The 22,000-nt window shown below is 45.7% G+C and overlaps 1 protein-coding gene across 7 annotated transcripts; it reads left to right on the top strand.

Moving 5' to 3' along the window:
• The first annotated feature begins 6,539 nt into the window (after window positions 1–6,539).
• Window positions 6,540–17,919, top strand: LOC8023968 (triple QxxK/R motif-containing protein). Of its 7 annotated transcripts, none has more exons than XM_040498527.1 (4): window positions 6,540–6,699; window positions 8,200–8,307; window positions 8,849–8,937; window positions 17,356–17,919. In XM_040498527.1, exons 2-4 carry the CDS (start codon window positions 8,223–8,225, stop codon window positions 17,467–17,469), a joined length of 288 nt encoding a protein of 95 aa, XP_040354461.1. In that variant the 5' UTR covers window positions 6,540–6,699; window positions 8,200–8,222; the 3' UTR covers window positions 17,470–17,919. The 7 variants fall into 7 exon arrangements, with proteins under 7 accessions (XP_040354461.1, XP_040078698.1, XP_040078693.1 ...); XM_040222764.2 differs by lacking the exon at window positions 17,356–17,919 and adding an exon at window positions 13,308–13,637 and having other exon boundaries at window positions 6,558–6,645; XM_040222759.3 differs by lacking the exon at window positions 17,356–17,919 and adding an exon at window positions 13,308–13,637 and having other exon boundaries at window positions 6,574–6,699.
• The last annotated feature ends 4,081 nt before the right edge of the window (window positions 17,920–22,000 follow it).

Here is a 22,000-nt window from a genome sequence, read left to right as displayed (position 1 = left end):
TTTTTTCTAGTACCGGGGCGCAAGGGCATCTGTCGCAATGAATTGCTAAGTTGCCCGAGGGGGAATTCTTTACTGATAGCGCGTGCTCTCTTGCCCTTTCATTAACGCATCTGCCCGTTTGACCCACGTACCCTTTTCCGCATGTCATTGGAATTTCGTATACGACCTAAGATGCGCATTCCACGAATTTTCTAGAGTGCTTCTTTCTGCAAACGTCACCTCCTTCTTGTTTATTGTTAATTCTTTGGCACAGGCTGAACAGCTTTTCCGGGGCCGAAAACACAACCGGCAAATCAAAGTGTGCCGCCACATTTTTTTAGGTTGTGTGAGACCTTGTGTATATACGGTATAACAGCGGGTCTCACTCTCCTCCTGGGCTCCTGTGCTTTCTCTTCTTTCTTTTTAATCTTGGAAACAAATGTTTCAGCCACCTCTTGAAGAAAGCGATCAGGGTATCCCGACGTTGTTGTTGAAAAACTTTATTGAGTTGAAAGATTTAGGAAAGGGAAGGAGAGAAAGGGGAAGAAAAAGGAGAGAGTGGTTGTGTGCCCCTATTCCGGGGCTCCAAGTGCGGAGTGAACTCGGAGTGCTCGGGCCACGAGCAGCCTCTGCTCGCTAGCCGTCGTGTACTTGAGTCCCGCTTCCCACTCCTCGAGTTTGGGCTCCTCGACTGGAGCCAGTCCTGGGAGGTTCTTGCATGCCCAGACAACGTGATAAACGTCCACCCAGGGCTCACCACAGAAGGGACAGTCCGCCGTGGCGTACCGCTCTGGGTACCACAGATGTAGCTGGATCGGTGTGACGAACGTGTTCGTCTGAAGTCGTCTCCACGTGAACTCTTCTTCTTTGCTGAAACCTTTGGCCGGCCCAGGATATTCTGCCCTATGTGTTCGTAGAGCCTTTAAGGCCTCACTGTAAGTGAGCGCACTGTCCAGATCCCTCTGGGGCAGAACCGAGTCCCGGTATAACGCACCTCGGGCCGCAGCATTCGCCGCCTCGTTTCCGACTTGCCCCATATGGCCGGGGGTCCAGATTAGATGTACTCCCTCTACTGCGGTTTTGCGGAGGAGCCTTAAAGCTGGTTGACCCACGACCCCTCGCGCAAAGTTTTGACAAGCTCTTTGTGAATCCGAAATTATCGTCGCACGAGGATTGCAAGCCACCGCCAACGATTTTAGGCGTTCCACCTGGGGCCCTAAACTCGTCAAACACAAAGTTGGAACCCAAAGTTCGCGGAGTGCGCCGATTGGATGTCGGCGAAAAAAGCGCGAAGTCATCGTCGGGATAGGCCAATGGGTGTGCTCCGTCAACTTCGGCCCCAACTTTGTGTTTGACGAGTTTAGAGGCCCTGGTTGCAAAAACTTCGCTTGTTCGCTTCATTGATGGCAGTCATTGGATCCCCGAATGGTGCACTGTAAATCAAACGCATAAACTTTTGTTTGTTTGTTTGTTTGTTGATTTTTTTTTTTGGGGGGGGAGGGGGAGGGGGGAGGAGGAGGAGGGTGCGCAAGGTTCACCCCTTAAAATACACCCAAAAAAGTGTATTACAGCTCCCCGAAGGAACAAAACATAATGCTGTACCACCCAAAAAAAAAAACAAAAAAAAAAACAATTCCTTAAAAAATCTTGCTGGCAAGTTATCTTAAAATTAAAAAGATTTGTACTGTTATTTTAATTTACGATAGCTCTGGACGATAGTCAAATACAATGCTAAGGTGCTTTACCGTGAAGGACAACAGTGCATTCCTTCTAAAAGGAAGTACCAGGGTCGGCACGATAAAGCAGGGCTGTTTCTTTCTAAACGAATGTTTTCATCTTTAACCCCCACCTATTAAAAATAGCGATTGCCATTAAAGCGTTCATTGATTATTCGGAAAGTTAATCTATCAATTGTTCAGCAGCTAATTGTCATTAGATGCGCCGCCTAAGCCTTCGGTGTAGGGGAGCTACTGGCGTTCCTCCCGCACAATGTTGCTGGTGTTGTTATTGTTGTTGTTGTTTTACGTATTACAAACAGCACGTTTCACTTTGTAATAGCTGCAATGTCGATGCCGATGAATTTTTGAAAACTGGAGCGCGTTCACTCAGGGAAAACACCAGTCCTAAGACGAACGCAGACTGACCATGATGTCGTACGTGACAAATTTGAGGCCCGTGTTAACCTTTCTTAGGTGACGTCAAAAAAAAAAATCACCACTCCGTTTTTTTTTTGTTTTTTTTTTTTTCATCTAGGCAGTAGTCAAACTAAGTTCGCTAGGTTCAACCACTATCGCCGTCTCACATCAGCAGATAATATTTTGTTTTGACAATATCTGGCGTGATTACGTGGCAGGCCGAACATTGTTAGAACAAAAGATTATATGCTGATTTATTAAACATATATCAAAGAGGAGAGGGAGTTATGAACGTTATTGCCCCTCTCCAGAGATTATTATCGTTATTCTTGTCCAGCTCGCTCACACTTTTGCATGAATTGCATTTATTGTGCGTGATTGGTTTAGTCGATGATGGTCAATTCCCACCAAGGTGATGAGCGTCGTGACCCGGTCTTCATAAACTATCGTTAGAGCAGCCGATCACCCCCAGGCAGATGAACTGATACCGCGGGTGCCATCAGATGCTCGCAACTTATTCTTATGCACCAAACGTAAGATACAATTCCCGACTTTCCGATTCGCACAGTAAAAAAGAAAACGCATTAAAAAAATACATAAAAAACGGCGTTCGCGATAAAGGATCACGGAAGTATAAAGAAAAGGGTAGTGGATGGCGTTGCATATATGTTAATGTTTCCGGAACTTTTTGTCTTTTCAGAGGACGGGAAGACAAGAAAGCCCCTGGAGGCCTGTATGAAGGGACAAAGAGCGACACGAAAACTCGAGATTTGTATTCATCGCGGACGCGCCGCTCCAGAAGCGCCAAGGCCGACCTTTGACTGCCTGCTGGAACTTTTGCCGTCGGCGAAGAGGACGGTACCGGTGAGCTAAGCCGCAGCCTCCAAGACCTCGGTTATCTTCCGCCAAGTTGGATCCAGAGCTGGGCTGTGGACGCGCTCGCGGCGTTTAATATTCCGCAGAGGTAAGCTACTGCGCATGCGTCTACCACCGCCCAGTGACTCGGCATTTTCACCCGCTTCGCAGGCGGCGAAGGCTACGGTCCCAGTGAGCCAATCGGAGCGTCGAAGAGAGACACGTCCGACGGCAGGGGACATAGCACGTGATCCGCTCTCCGCCCGCCACTGCTTCCCTCCTCCAACGTCATCCCACAGCGGTCGGTCCTAAGGAGAAACGGAACATACAGTTGCGCGCAGTGCTCTCGAAGCCACGTGGCGGGAGAGAGGAAAGACGTATTTCTACCAATTTTGAGCGACGGGCTCCGAGGGGGACAAAAGCGACGTTTGGAACACGCAAAAGAGGACGAGGAGGGTTCCTCCTTCCCCTCTTCTCCAACTTCTTGGGTTACGATATGGTCCCTGTACGGCCTGCAAGTTCGTCCGCTCCTTGAGCACTCGTGCGTTTGTTTACCACCCCCCTTCCCCAAACGCGTTCACCTGCTTTTGTCCCCCCAATAAAAATAATAATAATAATAATAATAATAATAATAATAATAATAATAATCTTTATTTGCACAACCAGGTGTTTTCCTGGGGGCGCGCGAGGCGAGAGAGAAAGGCGGAATCCCGTACGCTGGCGCGTCTGTTGGCCCAACCCCCAGGAAACGAAAACAAAGCTAAACAAAACAAGAAGCACGTAACATACAAATGTAATGAATTTATTAGCCCCGAGAGCGAACACAAGCGTCGCTGCGGTCGCCGCGCCCTGATTGGGTGAGGTGTACCGTGACGTCAGGGGGAGGACTCCGCTCCGCGATCTCGCATCGGCTCGCTTCCCAGCACCGGTTTCCTGGTTTGGCGTTGTGTGCCGCAAGCTCTTCGAGGAGCTGGACTTCGTTTATCCGGTGTACAAGACGTTGAGTTAGGCCGATATTGACGTGCTTCCGTACATTTTATAAGCCTGCTCGTCCCTTTTACTTTTAAAATTGGATTACAAATCCCGAAAGCTATCGGAAGAGGCAATTCCGCCGATGAACCTTCCCGCCCGTCCACACGACACAAGGCAATCTTGCGAGGGGTCGGTGAAGCGGTGGCGCAAGTGTTTCAGACGCTGGAATTCTGTTGCTTGCCTGTTCATGATTTAGGACGATATTACATCCCGCTTTCAAGGCATTTGGAGTGGCGTTTATATCAAGGGCCTTTGGGTGGTCGGCAAATCAGCTCGCGACCCCGACCCTGCGCTTCCACTCTGCACGCGCTGGTTCGCAGATGTTTTAAAGACCCTGCATCTGATGATCTTGGAAGTACTCGTGGAACAGGGCTGTTTTACGTAAATGTAGCTTCTTCGTGAATTAATTAAACTGTTTATACACGTAGTAGTTTATAGTTTATACACGTATGCAGGCATATTTCTTAGAAGAGGCACAATTACTGAAAATTAGTTTGTATGGTAGCAGCAAAAACGGCCGAATTGCCGCCAGTTGCCTGTATGATATGTATTGAAATGCCCAAAATATGCAAAGCAATAGTGCCGTAATTTGGAATGTTTATACTTTTTCCTGACATTCTTTATTCCAGCCTTGGGTATTAAAAAATACACGGTTTAGTCTGAATTGTCATTTCCAATTAAAAGAGACTGCTACAGGTCCCCAAAACCTTCCTCAGCCTTCAAACTCCCTACCGCTGGACTCTCTGCCAACAGAGCAAAACAGGAGTAAAAGCACGCATTAGAACGTCTGTCCAGCGGTAGATGCAGCACTAGTAGCAGAAAATGTGGAACCCGTGAAGGGCGACAGTCTGCGTGAGAAATGCTTCTGGTATTTTAGCTTCAGGACACTTCGATTTAAGTAAAATCTCAATTTTAGGGCTTAAGCGACTGATAACGAGCTAGACACCTTCGCTTACGTTTGTTATACATTACTTGAGGGTTGATATAAACAAGTCCACAAATATCACCCGAGTAGTCCTTTGAAATACTATCCGAATCCAGCAAAGGTTAAATGCGAGCAATATATATAATAAATGTTCCTTTGTTTTTTTTTACTTTGCTCCTGCACTTGGGCTGTCTTACTTTTTCTCCCCATGGCCCAGAGTGTATTTAGCATGTTGCTCGAGGAGCATGCAGCTTTTCTCCTTCGGCGATCTTGTTTAAAACAGATACAAAAGAAAAATAGTATACATAGCCGGCCAATTTATTCAGACCATCGACAGCATTTATTGTGCGAGATGTAAATTATAATGATGCTCCTGCAATTGTGGCCATATTTCTTTATTTTCATATACCAGCTGCGATTCATGCGTTGCCTGCCCTGTCAAGCATGCTTAAAATGTTGGTTGAAGTTTCGCCTGTAGCTACAGGCCATACCTAAATAAAGGCTCATATAAAAATTTACACTTCCTACGGAAAACACGCCTAAAAAAAATGAAATAGAAACGAGCGCGCCGACAGCTAGCGTCGTCACAGCCTCCACAGGGCGAGCGGAGCGAGTCGGGGAAAAATTCTCTCCTCGCCGTGACGTCACCCCGGTTCGCCGTAAGGGGGCGCCACGCGAACTTCTCGGGGCTAATAGGCTCCTTGCACAGGACGTCATTTCCGTTGCCCTCCAAAGAAGAGGGAAAGAAGGAGATCCCCTCTTATCAGGACCCTCCTTTGTACCTCCCGGATTTGTACAGGCGTCGCTATTCTCCCCCCAGAAGATTATAGAAGATTAACCTGCCACTCAAAATTCTTACAAAAGCAGCTTCCCTCTCCTCCTCTTAGTTGGTGTTCAAAAGTGTGCGATGTGACGTCAGTGCAACGTCATTTCCGTTGCCCTCCAAAGAAGAGGGAAAGAAGGAGATCCCCTCTTATCAGGACCCTCCTTTGTACCTCCCGGATTTGTACAGGCGTCGCTATTCTCCCCCCAGAAGATTATAGAAGATTAACCTGCCACTCAAAATTCTTACAAAAGCAGCTTCCCTCTCCTCCTCTTAGTTGGTGTTCAAAAGTGTGCGATGTGACGTCAGTGCAAGGGGCCTATACACAAATAACACTTGCCAAGCACTGATCACACGCGCTTTCATGTGAAATGTATTGAGGAAACACAAAACAATTATTTTCCGCGCTTAATATTTTTCTTTCCGCGTTTGACTACAACCGAAGCAAATCGAATTTCATCAAACGCTCGACCGGCAATCGAAAATCGGAGAACAGAACAAAACAAAAACGACAAAATAAATTGCTGGTTGCAGCGTTGCAGCAGGTTGGATCGTCGGGTGGCAGATGACCCGTAAACAAAACTGAACTCGTTCAATCCGAAGCTGTGTGTGCCTTCCCTGCAGTTACTCATTATTTTGATTGAAAAGTTGTAGGCATTCTAGTATAAGTGAAGACCGCGCTCAACGCCCACGCAGCCTTGGTCGGCGCAACGTTGTTGACCGGCGCGCACCTTTATGGCGCACACATTAGGCCACGGCTACAGTTGCCCCACGGCTAAACCGTCAGACAGCAGCGCCGCCGTCTACCCTGGTGCTTAGGCTGTGTACGAGTGTTGTAAACAAACAAAGCGCTGTCTGTCGTGCGGTCGTGCGTCTCCCCGAGGCTGTCTCGATGGGTGTGAACCTCTTGTATTAAATCGCCGGAGTACTGTGGTGCTGTAAATTCCCAAGCAAGTAGCTCACTCTTGTTATTCCCACTCGAAATACTGTCCACGTGTCGTCACCGCGAACGCGACAACCCGGCCGAGACCGCGAAAGATAACCCGAGCAAGTCGCTGATGTGCCTCTTTCCTGCTCTTTCCGTATCTTTCTTTTTGCTTTCTACAAACATCGCAGTGGCGAGACAGCTCACGTCCGAAACCTCTTGAACGGTCGTGAGTACACGCCCAAATAGCGATCTGTAATTTTTCATTAGCGCTCGCAAGTTCATTGAGATTCGCGCCAACAGTCGTTCAGTTGTCAGTTGTGTCGACGGAACAGTTACTACCGTTGCTTGCAGTGAAAACTCCGATCACGGAATCAAGCCCACATGCAGATTGCTTGTATGAAAAGGGCAGATAAGGGAAATTATTTTCGTGTTCGTCGGCCATTTATCGAAATTGAAAGTTGCAATCGAATTCTTCGCTGCAATTGCATGTGATTATTTATCCGTTTATTATGGTTACAAAGTTTGACTCGTACGTTAGTTGATGATGCAGTGTAAGAACAATCAGTAAGGTGGTGCAAATTTTATAGATCAAAGGGTGAACACCATTGGACTACAGATGAAAATACAGGTATAAGTCACAAGAGAACATAATACGCAGTGTTCACGTGACGTATTAAAAAAGAAATAGGGTGGGCAGTTAAGAAAAGTTGAAACGGGCGTTTGTGAGAAATCCGAAACCGGCTTTTCGCACCGCAAAAATAAACTAGACATTGCAGGGAGCTCCAACTCTATCAAAACGTAGCCCCAGCCGTTTGAGCAAGATGCCAAAGTTTCAGCACAAACTGGTATCTTATTCAAAAGTTAGAAAACGATTTTATAAAAATTTCAATGAAAAATGGCAGCTGACGGTGCTCTCGAATACATAGAGCTCTATGGTGCCAGAAACCACAAACGGGCAAAAATGGGCCCCATTTTCTTATTGGAAATTTAAGACAATCATTAATAACTTTTGAATAAGATAACAATTGGTACTGAAACTTTGACATCTTGCTCGAACGGCTGGGGCTCTGTTCTGACGGAGTTTGAGCTCACTGCGACGCCTAGTTTATTTTTGCGGAGCAAAAAGCCGGGTTCGGATTTCTCACAAGTGCCTGGTATTATAATTTATGGGGAAAGCCTGTCTTGTCTGTTTGTCTTCAATGTCCCTCTTTCCTTATCGTAAAGCCAATAGTATGCACAAATCATGCAAGATAACAGTTAAATGCATTTGCGAATGAATCTACATACATCGAGTGAACAATGCTCTCTGGCAAACGAAACGATTCCATTGAGACACTGCCCGTGGCAAAACACTACTATTTAAAAATTATGTTATTTTGATATTTTGTTGGTAGTCTTTCGTGGCTACTTCATGTGGCTCTGGATGTGTCCCAACCGAGATTGTTAGTTTTACCTATGAAGGTTTCGTCATTTATGATTTGAAGGAGGATAAGAAGGCTATTGTATTGTTTTGTCTCCTCAGGTCCTAATATCTTTTAATCCAACATGGGAAGGGACCGCGGCTTGAGCAAAGGAAAGAAGGATTCCTTCAGCTACCAGCCACCTGTCGACCATTATAGGAAGACTATAGGTAAGTAGTTCAATTTCTTTGCGACCTTTAACAACGAAGAATGAATCATGAAGCAAAAAACATAAACACAGTGAGCCACTCCTTGCATTCTTTATGCTGTCAGTGACTATAGTTAAAAGGCTTCTTAGTAATTAAACTCTGTCAGACATCTTTGACATCGTATTTTTGGGCCTGCCTAATATTTTTGAAATTTGGTAGTCAATTTTTGACAAAAGCAGACTAAGCATGTGTGCAAGTGGGCCTGGAGGTATTCACTGCTTAGGCTTAATGCCAAAACTATATTGTGTGGCACTCGAATTGTATGTAACTAAATAATAATGAGAGTGACATCTGAGCATGCCTTGGCTTATGAGTGGGCTTCAACTCATATGAAGTGTGGAGATAGTTCACACCAGCGTCATACTGTGTAACTTCTTTGCTTTTAATTTCTGAAAGGATGTTTTATGTTTCGAATTGCTCAAGGACCCTTTCTTTGGCGCTTCAACAAACCTTCGCAACTGTTTCAGTTCCCGTTTGATTAGCCATGATAACCTTTTGGCAGGAAAACAGGACTACAAGAAATCCAGGACAGAACTGAAAGAGTCGAAGAAGCGAGCGCAGTCGAAGAAGACCACATCGAAAACGTACAGGGTAGGTAGATTGATGTATACATTCCCCCGTGAAGTGTGAAGGCATTGCGTACAACAGCACAATGCGCGCACCTGTTTCGGATACTTGCGTTCAAATTTGCACAGCAGCAGTCCTTTTCATCTTGCAGCTGTTTTCACCATGCCGCATTGTTTGCTATACAAAGGCATTCAGTGCTCAATCATCTTGCAGTTTCTGTATAGTATCCATTATTGACCAAGGAGTGTATGGTCCTTTCTTGTTCTTTTCTGCTTTATATATATATATATATATATTTTTTTTTTACATTAAGGGACTTAAATGAAACATCAGCCCTTTGACAGTCGCCACCGTACATGTGTGGTGGCGATTACACAGTTTAAAGCGCCCACCTGAATGCGAAACCGTGTGCATCGCAGGAGGTGTTGCCATTTGTTTTGTTTTTGGCGAACTAGAAACTTTATATTTGCGCAGTGTTATTTATGGTTTTCAGGTTGGACGCTCTGCACACGTAATACTATGCAAAGAGATGGATCGCTTCGCATGTTGGCTGCTTTGGCAGTAGTGGAAATTGGAGCGCTGGCTCTTTCGATTAATTCATTTATTGCTACTCATAATCGAATTCAAAGAACGCGAACTTACCATCTAACAAAGAAGCTCTGTGATGTACCTCCGGTTCGAAATCTGAAACCACCGGAATGTCGTAGAAGAGGATGTGCCGAAACGAAACGAAATGAAAGGAAAGTTTTCACCTTCGATATATCCGTTTGACGTTTCTAAAGCTGAATGGCTTGCAAGTACTGTGTGTGTTCCTGCTAGATAAATAAGAAAAAAACCTGTGCATTGACTGTTTCTTTACACTATCCTTGGGAAACAAAGCCCGACCACTGGGAAACATCTTTCGGAGAAAAAAAAAACAACCTTAAAAGGGTTAACGAGACACGGGAGGCAAATGTGCTAACTCATCCTCAGCAGGGCTAAAAATCTTTTCCTTTCCCATCCTTTTTTTTTTTCTTTTTCATTTGTTTCAGAGCAGTTATTGCGGTCACCTTGCTGCCGAGCGCATACCATTCGCAGCACATGTTCCGCACCACCGAATTTTTTTAATTTTTTCGGCGCGAACAAGTGCGAATGACCGCCGGCATGGTGCTTCGACATCACGAGCAGGCCATGTACGAGAGCAAAAAAAAGCCATCTATGTGCAAGCTTCGAAGGACTAGAGTCTTTAGACTTAAGGCCCGTTCACACTCTTGCGACTGCTTGCGACCTCTTAAACCTGGGTTCCTTAAAACTTCTTAAACCAGAGAACACACTGGCGCCATCTATTGGGAAGCAGTGTAAACTCGGCGGTCCGGCATATTTTTTTTTATTTCTCGCGCAATATCCTTTCTTTTTTGGCTCGAAAAACTTTTGTCAATGTTATAAACGAGCCTTTCTATGGGTATTACGCACATTTGACCTCGGAAATCCCGCAAAACCTTCGCTTTTGTGAAATGCAGTTCTAGGGTCACCGCATAGATGGCGCCACAATGTCAGTGTGTTCCCTCATTCTAGAAACATTTAAGAAGTTGTAAGAGATCTCGTCTCTCTCAGTCGTACTCGGTCGCAAGAGTGTGAACGGGCCTTTAGAGTCACTGTGTGAGGCAACTTTCCCTGCAAAAGTAACAAGCTTTTCATTGTGCCGCCTCTCTCCACGATTGGTCAGAAAGGATTGCATGCATTAACCTTGGAGGCAGTTTGAGCTGGCTCAAATCCCGTGACACCCGACCGTGCCGAGGGTTGCCGAACGCTCTCAAACGGGATTTGGCCTTCGTCTGCTCTAGAGTCACAAAATAGGCTACGCTTCAGAGTAGAGACATTTCGACCACCTTGGGGTTTAAAATTATAATTGCCAGTCGTCCAAAGCTTTGTTAAAGTTGCAGAAAATGCTTTCCTGTCCTTCAGAAATGTTATTGGAAGCGTGCGACAAGACTGGGTAGCGCCACAGTGCGGCTCCTAGACGAGGCGTTTCGCATAAACCACAACTAGACTGGCATAGAGATCCGGCGTAGTGGCCAGCCTTAGTTTATAATTAATATCCGCTTATCCAAGCACATTGCTGTATACAAAACGTTTGGGGCGCATAGTCGGTGCTAAGTTTTTCCATGCAAGACCTGAATATTAAGAACACGGATCCCTTCTGTGCGCCAGCGAAAGGCATCCTCAATCGTCTGAACTTCACTATGGCTACTCAATCTGTTGGCAAGCAAAAAGCAATCCAGTAAAAAGAGTAATGAAAAATGCTTCTCGCATAGATTTTATCGATTACTGGCACCAGTGAATGTCGTCCCGTGGCAATTTCACAACCGTCGAAAACACAATTACTTCGTACGTGCATCTTCCAGCTCAGGTATATATTTAAGTAAAAAAACGACGACATGTCGCCGCCGTTGCCACTTGCAGCTGCGGGACACACAATTGAACCCGGGCTTTGAGCAACTCCCGCAAGTCGCAAGCAAAAAACACATACAGAGCGACGCTGGATGGAGGGTAGGTTTCGAATGCTAAGGTGCCAAATCTTTACTCCGGAGCTAGATGGAGAAGCGCGGTCGCGGGACCCCGGTGTAAGGTAGTGTGGCAAAACGCCATTTATTTTCGTTTAAGATTGTTCCATGTTATATTAAGCGGCGAAATGCCAAAGAACGAAATGGACTTCTTCCAAAACCGACGCGCCCCATCGCGGCGAAATACCACGCAGTGCACTCTGGGAACTAGTTGGCCACTCAGTTTCGGTTTCGACTGAGCAGCTTCATCTCATGCTATCACGCCGCGACCGAACGCGCTGCTTGCGTTTTCGATTATCTGACTTTTCAAGAACGTACAATACACTCATTCTCGAGCGATACAAAACGAAGACCGGGGCACTTTCCTTGGTTCCCGAAACACCGGATATTGTGCGTGCGTATGCGAACGTAGTAAGTCGTGGCTTAGTCACCTCACCCCAGGAGTGCATCTTTGAGCTCAATGTCAGTAATCCCGTCTAGTACTAGTGAACTACAACTGAAATTTGTTCGTCTGGATCCTTACACGCATTTTGTTTGCCAAATGTCTGCTTCTCGTTACTTCATTGGGCGAAAAGCAAGCCGCATCCTCACAGGAGTATCAAAGCTGAACCCAGCGTTGACGCATAAACTTGTAAGAAAACGCAATAAATTCGACCTCACTACTGCACAAAAGTTACTATGATGTCTTCCTCGTGTCATCATATATCTCCCACTAGAATTTTATGCTGATAAAAGATTAACTTTTCGCAAACGCTGAGATCGGCTAGCTACGACGGAGGCCATAACAAGCGTCCCCTACTCCTCGCTAAGCCTTTTTGGACGAGCTTTTACTGACGCCCGAGATCTGTGCCGGGAACGGTGTGTCTGAAATTATCTCGGCATACTCAGGCAGGAAGAAAGCAAACACATAACAAATATTATGGCCATTAGCAGCCGTCAAATGCGCTTTGAATTCGTTCGAGCACTTGTCTGAAGAATGTCGCACCGTGCGCCGGACGGGCATGCATGAACCCCAGTGCGGTGCGCATAGGGGTTCATGCCCGTCTGACGCACTACCGGCGAATGGTGCGACATTCTTCACACAAGTGCTCGACTTTTGCATTCTTAAAACGGCCTGTATGCGCGAATTTGCCTATATGATTGCAGGATAGCTTTATGCGCATACGCGATGTTGAATATTAGTGGAATGCAAGTGGGTGGGGGGGACTTCACTTCGTGCAGTGCTGCGGGTCAGTACAGATAAGAGATAAGTGTGTTAAAATTGAGCTTTTCAATGGCACCTCCGAGTTTTACCTCGCGTACTCAGGCACATTAAAATAAACAGTAATTGCAAAAAGTAATATTTCGCCTATGGACGCACGAAGCAAACTTCCCGGTCAACAGCACTAATGTAAAGGTGCGAGCTCGATATATGCATACTTATTGGTTGCTACAGCTTGTTGATTCGTACACAAGCAAGATCTCCGAGCACCCGAGCTTCGCAGCGTCGAGATTCCCAGCACTGGCTCGTCCACATACCTCGATTGGAACGCTAACAGGAAGGCTCAAGTACAAAAATACGACAAGCATGTGTTAAGACAAGCTATACGTCTCGGGATTGTGCTAAAGCTTCGAGGCATGACCATTTAGGTTAGTTTAGAGACCACAAATGACGCTCTCGGGACCAGAAAACAAACTCTTGTCGACGTGTCGATCGAAACCGAAACCATGCCACCCTCCTCCCTGGCCAACTAGTTCCCAGAGTGCAACGCGCGCCGTGTTGCATGCAGGGCTTTATGGAAGTAGTCTATTGGCTCGGACCAACAGGCTTTTTTTCAAAGATGCGCCTTTTGTCCGGTGTCATATAACTAGGGTGCGGGGGCCATCTGGAACCTGGGGACCGTCCGTGCGAGTTATGACCGGGGAGCGGGGCTGGCCTCGCCTCACCAGAGCGACCCCTCCGCGGCTCCCCGGACCCCACTGCAAAGAAGCGGGACCTTGTTAATGTATTCTTTGAAAACTCATTTCCCACTTGCTCTGGTTCTGTTGTCGCTTGCTTCGCTTTTAGAAGTTTGCTTTGATTTTGTTGTTGCTTGCTTCGCTTTTAGAAGCTTGCTTTGGTTCGTTTCGCTGGCTTGGGTTTGAGAGGTTTGCTTTGGTCTTTTCCCACGGAATGAGTCAGTCTGGAACTGGGAGCGGAGAGAGACGTTCTCAGCAACACCCTCCTAACCCACACTCCGGCAACAAGTGCGCCGATATCTGGCACCGTACTATTTCTGAAACCTTGTCCGATTGATAGTCCTGAATTTTCTATTAAATTACTTTTCACCTTTACGAGCGTCTGAGCGGTTTGGTGGTCTGCCAGCGAAGTCACAGGTGTGAGCAGAATTGCTGGACGTCCGGAAGCTTTTCAACGAGCGACGCCCAGCAGCGACGAAACATCCATCGTCGACCGAACAACGAAGCAAAAGAACATTTACGCCCAGCAGCGACGAAACATCCATTGTCGACCGAACAACAAAGCGAAGGAACCTTTACTCCCAGGACCCCACGGGTCGAATAGAATAGGTTGGAGCGGGCAGCGTTTCACTATGCAACGCAATGTGGATGCCGCCAACCAGCTGCTAAGGAGGAGCGCTGTGCCCCCTTTAGGTGTCGCAGATCCTCAATAACGGTCCACAACATAGTAAAAAAAATTTAGCCCGAGCTTCCCATTGCAGCGCCCGGTGCTCAGGAAGAAGCATTTTTTTAACTGTAACCGTCGGCGCCCTCTCTGCACTGAGCAACCGAATGGTGGTGCTTGCAAGACTGTCGGGGATGGAGTGCAAGAACTTCGAGCGTAGCTTGTTTGGTGGCTCTAGTCTGCTCTTCCTGCCAATACTCTGCCCTCCGAAGGTGTAAAGTTTCAAACTTTATTATTCCAGGCGAAAGGGTACAGATACACAGACTCTGATCCATAGCCAAAAGCTAGTGACAAAGCCATCAAAAAGAAATACTAATATGAACCCTTACAACTCGAGGCGCCCACAAATAAATGTCAAAATTGTGACAAACATTGAAATTGGCGCGGTCTATAAACATTGTCAAAGCAACGAAGCATTGTTTTGATGAATTACATGTTTTGTGACGTAGTAAATGTATGAAGTTTGATTGCTTCATCTGTAAATGCTGCGTAATAAAGTAAATGTTAACCTTTCTTACACTTTTGCTAATGTTTGCTGATGGTGGGATAAGTATTCCACTCACATTTGGGTTACTTATGACAAGAAAACAAATTTTTTTAGGTGTAGTGTTTTTGTTAAAGGAATATAAATATTCAATGGAATATTATTCCATACTTTGGTACCAATATGTTCTATTTGCTGCTGGCCATAGTCGTTATGGAATGTTGGGACTTTCTGAAATGAAGCAGGAATTAGTCTTTTGTGAACTAAATATACCAGGAGGGAAGTGAGCCTGGTTACGTATTAATTTGCTAACCAATAGCACTAGGTGATGGTGCTGCAAGCTTAGCACAGGCATCATTCAATTTTAACATGGTTCTGAATGGGTACCAACAGCTACAAAATTCGTAATCGTCAGAACTTTCTTCTGCAGGGTGTCTGGCAAATTATTATATTGAAATTCCCTGACTTTTCCGGGTTTTCCCTGACAATTTCAGGTGAAATTCCCTGACCACTGTAGAGGCAGTTAAGTATACGAGACCATTACAACACAAAGCATTGAGCATCGAGCACTGCGAGGGTCATTTTGCACGAGCTTAATCCAACTTGCATATTCCGAAATATTCGGGTTCATCCGCCTCAGAGAAACGAGCACTTTCTTGCCGCTGACATCGCCAGCGAAGAGGCCACTTCCGGAAACACAATCAAAACACGACGCTCATTTTGCACGAGCTTAATCCAACTTGCATATTCCGAAATATTCGGGTTCATCCACCACGGAGAAACGAGCACTTTCTTGCCGCCGACATCGTCAGCGAAGAGGCCACTTCCGGAAACACAATCAAAACACGACGCTCAACCACACACGTCAATAACCAAATGGCAGGATGGCCGCATGGCCGCCAGATGCTCACTTTCGACTTAAGGTTTGGATTAAATTACGGTCTGCGGCTTCTTCAATGGTTACTAAATCTAGTAGCTTTAACTTAATCTAGCCTAGTGTTGTGCCCTCATTCCAATTCAATCCATTTTAAGGTTTGGATTGGATTTGTCGGCTCTTCCCTTTGCATCAGGTAGCATACTCTACATCGGGTGAGCAGGGCCTGCGCTCCACTTTAAGCAGAATTTATTGCCTATTTTTCTGCCCCCAAGTCGTCGAGCCTTTGCTCAGTGAACTCGATGGCGTTTCCGGCTCATTTTCCCTGACAGGGCTCAGTTTTTGATAATAACCCTGACAATTCCCTGATCTTTCCCGGCAATTAAAATTTCCCTGACAATTCCCAGTTTTTCCAGTCGTTAGACACCTTGCTTCTGTAACTTCATGATAGGCTTGAGTTTGCATTGGTATCACTTCTCTGTCTAAGTTGAATAATCTTTGCCTATATTCTCATTGCTATTCCATGTCCCAGACTTAAATCAACATGCTTGGGTTAAAGAAGCAATTAAGTTTAATAAAATAGTCACAAGGGGCTTCTAGGAATCTCATTGTAAGTCATTTTCAGGACCAAAATGAGAGTACTACTATTGCTTCTAATATTGTGCATCTAGTTTTGTCTCTTAGAGCTTATGCTGCCATATACAGTGGCCCCCGTATCTCATATGTAAGGGGGCAATGCAGCCAGTCTAGTATGACTGCTTAGTGACCACGTGCAGCAATTGAATGTCTGCAAACCTGGTTGCTTCTACAGTGCATTTTTACCTCCATTCACAATGTGTTTACTAGGGGTGTGTGAATATTATTTATTTTCTAGAATATGAATAGTTAGTTTTGAAAATTGTATCAAATGTTGAATAGTCAAAGGCAGATGCATGTATTCAGAACAGCATTTTTATTTTCACATGTTGAAACACCCCAGCTGTGTTGACGAGAATAAAAAGGTATTTAGAGTTTGCATTGCCTGCTCTGGCAGGAGCTTGCTACGGCACATAAAGTCTGTCAGCATTGGTTGATCTTTTCCTGACATACCCGCAGCAATTTCTCAATAATATCTCATCAAGGCTGGATCCAGTTTTAAATGGTTAACAGGGGGGCGTTGCGCTACTTCTCGGTATTGTGAAGTGTCGAGTCGCATGTCGTGCATTGCACCATTGATGCCATCACCCCCGCAAAGAATTTCCAAATGGTGCCCCCCCTCCCTTCTTCGGCTTGGCGCCGTCTCCCCTTCATTCCGCAGACTGTTCGCTGCACTCATCTTCGTCCGCCGTAGTACGGGCGAACAAAGTAGTGCCATACCAGATGCACAATAGTATAGTTGTAAAATCAGTCGAACGACGGGTTAAATAGTCAAAATAAGAATGCTAAAGCCACAGATTACTCCATCGCTGACTGGAAGGTCTGAGTGCAAAGCACAGACCATTCAATAGGGGATGCGGTAGCTGTCTCTGTGTGCCTCGCTCACTGCAACCGAGAGAACTTGTGCTTGCAAATGTGTTCTCGATTATTCGATTACTTGCGAACATTCGTAGCATTTCGAATATTTTAAAAATATAGAAGACTTGGTTTACAAATCAAATATGAATATTAAATTCATAATATTCGATTCATATTCAAAGTTTCAAATATTTCCTCATGCCTAGTATTTTTATATCCTAAGACATGCTTTTGCATCACCATGACTGACTGGACTGCTCTGTCCAGTTCTTTAAACACTAACTCATCTTGCTCGAGAAACCTTTTTTTCACATACGACGTTGTTGCACATGGGCACTCGTAAAATCTACCTCAGCCTAACAAATTGTATTTGTTCGTGTTGCAGGAAATTGGCAAAATGTTGGCGGTCCTGATTGCAGCTTTGTCTCTGGGCTACTTCATTTCCTACGTGTTCCTGACTCAAGGCATTTCCTCCCTGTGGAGCTCGCCCCTGAAATGAACAGACGGCAGCTTGGTTGTCAGCGGAAGCAGTTCCTACATTGAGACCATGCTGAAATGTCGCTGGGAGCTTTTTACCTTTCCAAGTCACATGCACTGCCATTCTTGCATTCCGCGTGTGGTTTGCACGTTTCTCATTTGCTCCGAGAAAGATGTGTGCTACGGACTATGAGTCGCATAGTTGCTTCCCCATCTTAAGGTTGCAATAATGGATCCTTCTATGGTTTTTACTTCCGCATTCATTTTTCGAAGAACTCGGACGGTCGTCGCAAAAGTTACACGTGACCGTCCGGACTGATCTCACAGAATTCTAGTACAAGGCATACATATGCGATTCCGCACAGAGCTTGTGGGTGTTGCAACTGCCATATCGAGCTTCACTCCACTTTTGCTTTGGGACCAATCTATTTACGACACAGTGCAAAGAAATAAAATGCTATACGTTGTACAACCTGGCGCCTTTCTCGTTGTCAGAAACATTGTCTGTTCGCAAATTGCGAAGGCAACTTCTCCATTTTGACACTTTCAAGCATGCTTTGCGAGTTGGCAAAAATGCCGACCACCATGCACCTCCGCAGACATGGTATGGTGCAAAACGTTTGCAGCTCCAGCAACGTATGTGCCACACCTCAATGGAGAACATGCAGAAAGAAAGAATGAAAATGCTTAGCGGCAGCTTAGTGGCACCCGTCGGCTAAAATTACTCATGTCGCCGACAGAACAAGAACGGCAGAATGTCTCTTTCCGATACCTAACCTCCAGCAAACGCGCCCGTTGCCTTTTGCCGTGCTTTGGCTGCGCATGCACACGGGAACTTAACAAGGCCCCCAAGTATTACCGAGGGTAGGAGGCTTACGCTGGAGGTGGGGAAACTAAAAGACATCCCCTTCCTTCTCAGTCTGTCGGTGATTATAGCTGTTGACCTGCCTTCGGTACCCTCAGTCAGTACCAGTGCAAAGATGGAAATGAAATAACTACAATTTGTGTTTTTCGCTATCACAGAACAGGGGTCTCAAACGTGTGCATGCTCAGACACGACCTGCAAGCATCCCACGGCCGTAACGGTCTCGTGGCAACCGTTCGTTCCTGCTCAAAACTTAGCTCTGCCCTTAAGTGTTCAGATATTTTAAACTATTCTATGCCTCTTTTTGCATTGTTTGTCTTAATTTTTGCTTCTCGGCTCTTTCTCACGTTAATTGCCAGTACAAAGATCTCGCTACGAGGCTGCAAGCGCGAGCTTCTTGGTCACAGACCAAGAATCGACTGCACAAACTTCCACTCGCCAGGAACAATACACCGATCTCACCAAGCATCCCGCGCATGTGTGAAGCCGCCATAACTTTAGTGCACAAGAGGTAGGCGGCAGTGTTTGAGACACCTGGTCCCGTCTCCTGTTCTACACGCGCAGAGCTTCAGCGAGGTTCGATCACATGCAGAAAGACTGTTCCCTCCATGGATTGCGGCAGCGGTGGCATAGCCAAACTGGCCGGTGCAATCGGTCTATTGCTTCCAAATATGAAGCTTTGAGCTCTGCCTTCTTGCCTTCCGGAGATATCAGTAAAACACAAGTACTTTCCTATAATGTTTCTATAAAACTCGTCATAAAAAAGAAAAAACTGTTGTATAAAAATACTTTTTGGCACGTTGAGCTCGATTAATTCCAGAGTAATTTGAGCAACGGGGGCAGTGAAGTATATCTGCTCCCTTGTTCTACTGAAAAATGCCAGCATGTTGAAGAGGCTTTGCTATTTTATATCTTGTTATAACATCAGGTAAGGGCCCAAAGTGCTTGTATGAACAAATGTTCACTGGCAATATATGGGAAGTTTAGAAGAAGCAGAGAAGACTAGGCTCCTTCTATAGACCTTTTCTGCTTACTCTCGCCCCCGGCCGCCAAGAAGGCATATCCGGTATGGGCGACGAAAAAATATTAAAACGTTTCAACCTGCAAATAGTAAAAAAATAAAGGGGAGACAAAACGAGAATGGGCGACAGTCACGTTCCTGAAGTGACGGTTAAAGTGGAAGATGAAGAAGGGGAAAAGCTCGAGCACAAAGGAAAAGGATAAGCTCGCGAGAGAAGATGACATTCGACGACTGAACCTGAAGGGCGGCAGTTGAGCCGCCAACGCTCCCGGCAGACCAGGCTTCGCTCCTGGTGAACCCTGGCTCCGCTCCAGGTCTTCTCGCCGCCATCGAGCCGGAGCGACGTTGTGCTTGCTGCTCGCACCAGAAGCTCAAAGCATCGGACTTTGAGCTCGAAGACGGACGCGAAGGGGTGTCCTCGCAACACTCCTGTCAACCCAGGCCGCGTACCTGGTTGGTCAAGCGACACCATCGAAGCGGTGCTGGGTGGCCCAGACCTCCTAGCAAGCTTGGACCCACACCCGTAACATCGAAGAACAAGGCCTGGTTCCGGCCTAAGCAAGATCGACGCTCAAGACTGTCAGTGTTCTCAGCTCCCACTTAAAGACGACCGAGACTGACTGTAGTGACTGTAGCTATTTAATCACTCTATTTTTTTTTTTCCTTTCGCTTCCGCTTATAATTTTGTTCTCTGTTCTGCCTTTTTTTTGTGCTTGTGAGTAAATTGATTTTTGTTTGTCTATTTATGTGTCGCTTTGTCTTTTGACCTGCCCTCGTCCCCTCGGAGGAACATGACAGTGACGGTTACGCTTATCTCCTAAATGCATTCTATTGGCGTGGCGACGGCAAAACAATGTTTTTGCTTATACTGGAAATGACGATATTTCAAGATGGTGGCGCCCTTGTGAAAAAGGTCTATATAAATCCCTAAGGTGTCAGCTACTGTACAAAGTAAAAAACGATTGCTGCATTTTATTTTTTTTTCCTATCCTGCAAGAGCAATTACCATTTAAAAGGAAGGTGAAGAGGCTCTTGAAAAAAAATTATGAGTTAGAAGTGAATTCTAGAGTATTTTTCTCATGTGAATTTGAATATTGCAAGGATACGACCCAAATGTATCGAAAGACGCGAGAAAAACCTAAAAAACAACCACTGGGTGTGATGTCATACCTGGAGGTTTCAGCTGTCTTGCACATGCCGCTTGTGAGGGAACATGTGCAGCGCTTGTGACTGCTCGGGTAAGGCTTGCAGAAAGCACGGAGATGTTGAGATCTCTCCCTTCTTGCCTGAACGCGACGGGAAGGAAGGGTCTCAGCGCTATTTTGAAGGCGCTGTTGTGGCTACTTGGCTTATCAATCTGAAATATAATTTTGGTATTCATGATCCTGGAGGCCAAATAAAGACGATTTAAGTGTTTTTTCTCAAATACAAGACCGCTTCAGTTTCTCTTTAAATGGGAGTTGCGAGTGAAATCATTTTTACCTGCCAAAATACGTTCCGGGCGCCCAGTCAAAGACCCATGGAACGCTCTTTGTGTCGTTTGTAGACGGGTTGTTCTACAGAAGACGCCCCTGTATTAAACTAACCAGCACTTGGAAGTTGTGCCATGCTCAAGCCACCTAGCTTCAGCCAACATTATGACGAATGATGCCAAGTTATCACACAGGACTTTATGGTCTCTAGAAAGTTTCAGCAAAGGTCATGACATGCAAAGCTCTGTTGTTAAACTTTCACTTTTACACTCAATTTGCCTGCACTGCAAAGCTGTAGTAATTGTTTCTTTTTTCCAAGCAGCTCGTGCTTTTGCAAGCTTTACTTGTGGTACTGCCTTCTATAATTTGTGAATCTCTTGTCATCATTGAGGGATTTTTTTTTTTTTTAACTTCACGAAAATGTTAATGCTTCATGTCCTAATCACACTTGCACTGCTCTTTTACGCCCTTCCAACTATTTTGTGATGTTGTCCAAGACAGATATACCTGTGCACGAAAACTATTGGCCCAGTTCATGAAGGCAAGAAGCCCAGTAGAAATGCTTTGAGTGGGCACAGCACTTGCAGTGGTTAAGTACAAGTTTTTTTGGTCTAGACATGAGCCAGGTTCAGAACAGAAACTGGGTCAATGTTCTACTGCACTGAATCTATAGTCGGTGACAGGTCAAGAACAAAGTGGAAGCTCGTCCCACCTCTTTCCACTTTAGTAGTGTAAATGCTGGAGGGGAGGCAACCTCCTCTCCACCGTTCGCTCCGCTCAAGTGGAAAGGGCAGGAGCTTCCACTTCGTTCTTGACCTGTCACCGACTATAGGGAGCCTTTTGTTCTTAAACTGCATCAGGCTGCAATGGGATGATACAGATATGGGAGACAGATTGTGCTAAATACCACAGTTCATACAGTCAAACCTCCAGACTGAAGACATTAACAAGGTACTGCTTGGATTAAACTGAGAGAAGAGAAGAAGTACAGGCAAGCTGGTGAATTGCAGACGTAACTAATGCCGAGACACCGGAAGAAGGAAAAAGGAGGACAGAAAAAAGAGGACGACACACACAATGTCTTGACATCTCGAGACGTGTGTGTCGTCCTCTTTTTCCTTCTTCCGCTGTCTCAGGTTTAGTTATGTCTACTAGATTAAACTGGTTAATTAGGCTAGTTGGTTGGTGGTACTGG

This window comes from Ixodes scapularis, unplaced genomic scaffold (assembly GCF_016920785.2).
Source record: "Ixodes scapularis isolate PalLabHiFi unplaced genomic scaffold, ASM1692078v2 PGA_scaffold1__304_contigs__length_218370807, whole genome shotgun sequence".
Classification (NCBI taxonomy): domain Eukaryota; kingdom Metazoa; phylum Arthropoda; class Arachnida; order Ixodida; family Ixodidae; genus Ixodes; species Ixodes scapularis.
This window is presented reverse-complemented; position numbering and strand designations above follow the sequence as displayed.

What these genes read in the sequence shown, in the direction of transcription:
- LOC8023968 (XM_040222764.2), top strand. Translation starts at nt 8,223, where the DNA reads ATGGGAAGGGACCGCGGCTTGAGCAAAGGAAAGAAGGATTCCTTCAGC. An exon ending in CCATTATAGGAAGACTATAG is followed by an intron (nt 8,308 to 8,848) that starts GTAAGTAGTTCA and finishes ACCTTTTGGCAG; the next exon opens with GAAAACAGGACTACAAGAAA. An exon ending in CCACATCGAAAACGTACAGG is followed by an intron (nt 8,938 to 13,307) that starts GTAGGTAGATTG and finishes TCATATAACTAG; the next exon opens with GGTGCGGGGGCCATCTGGAA.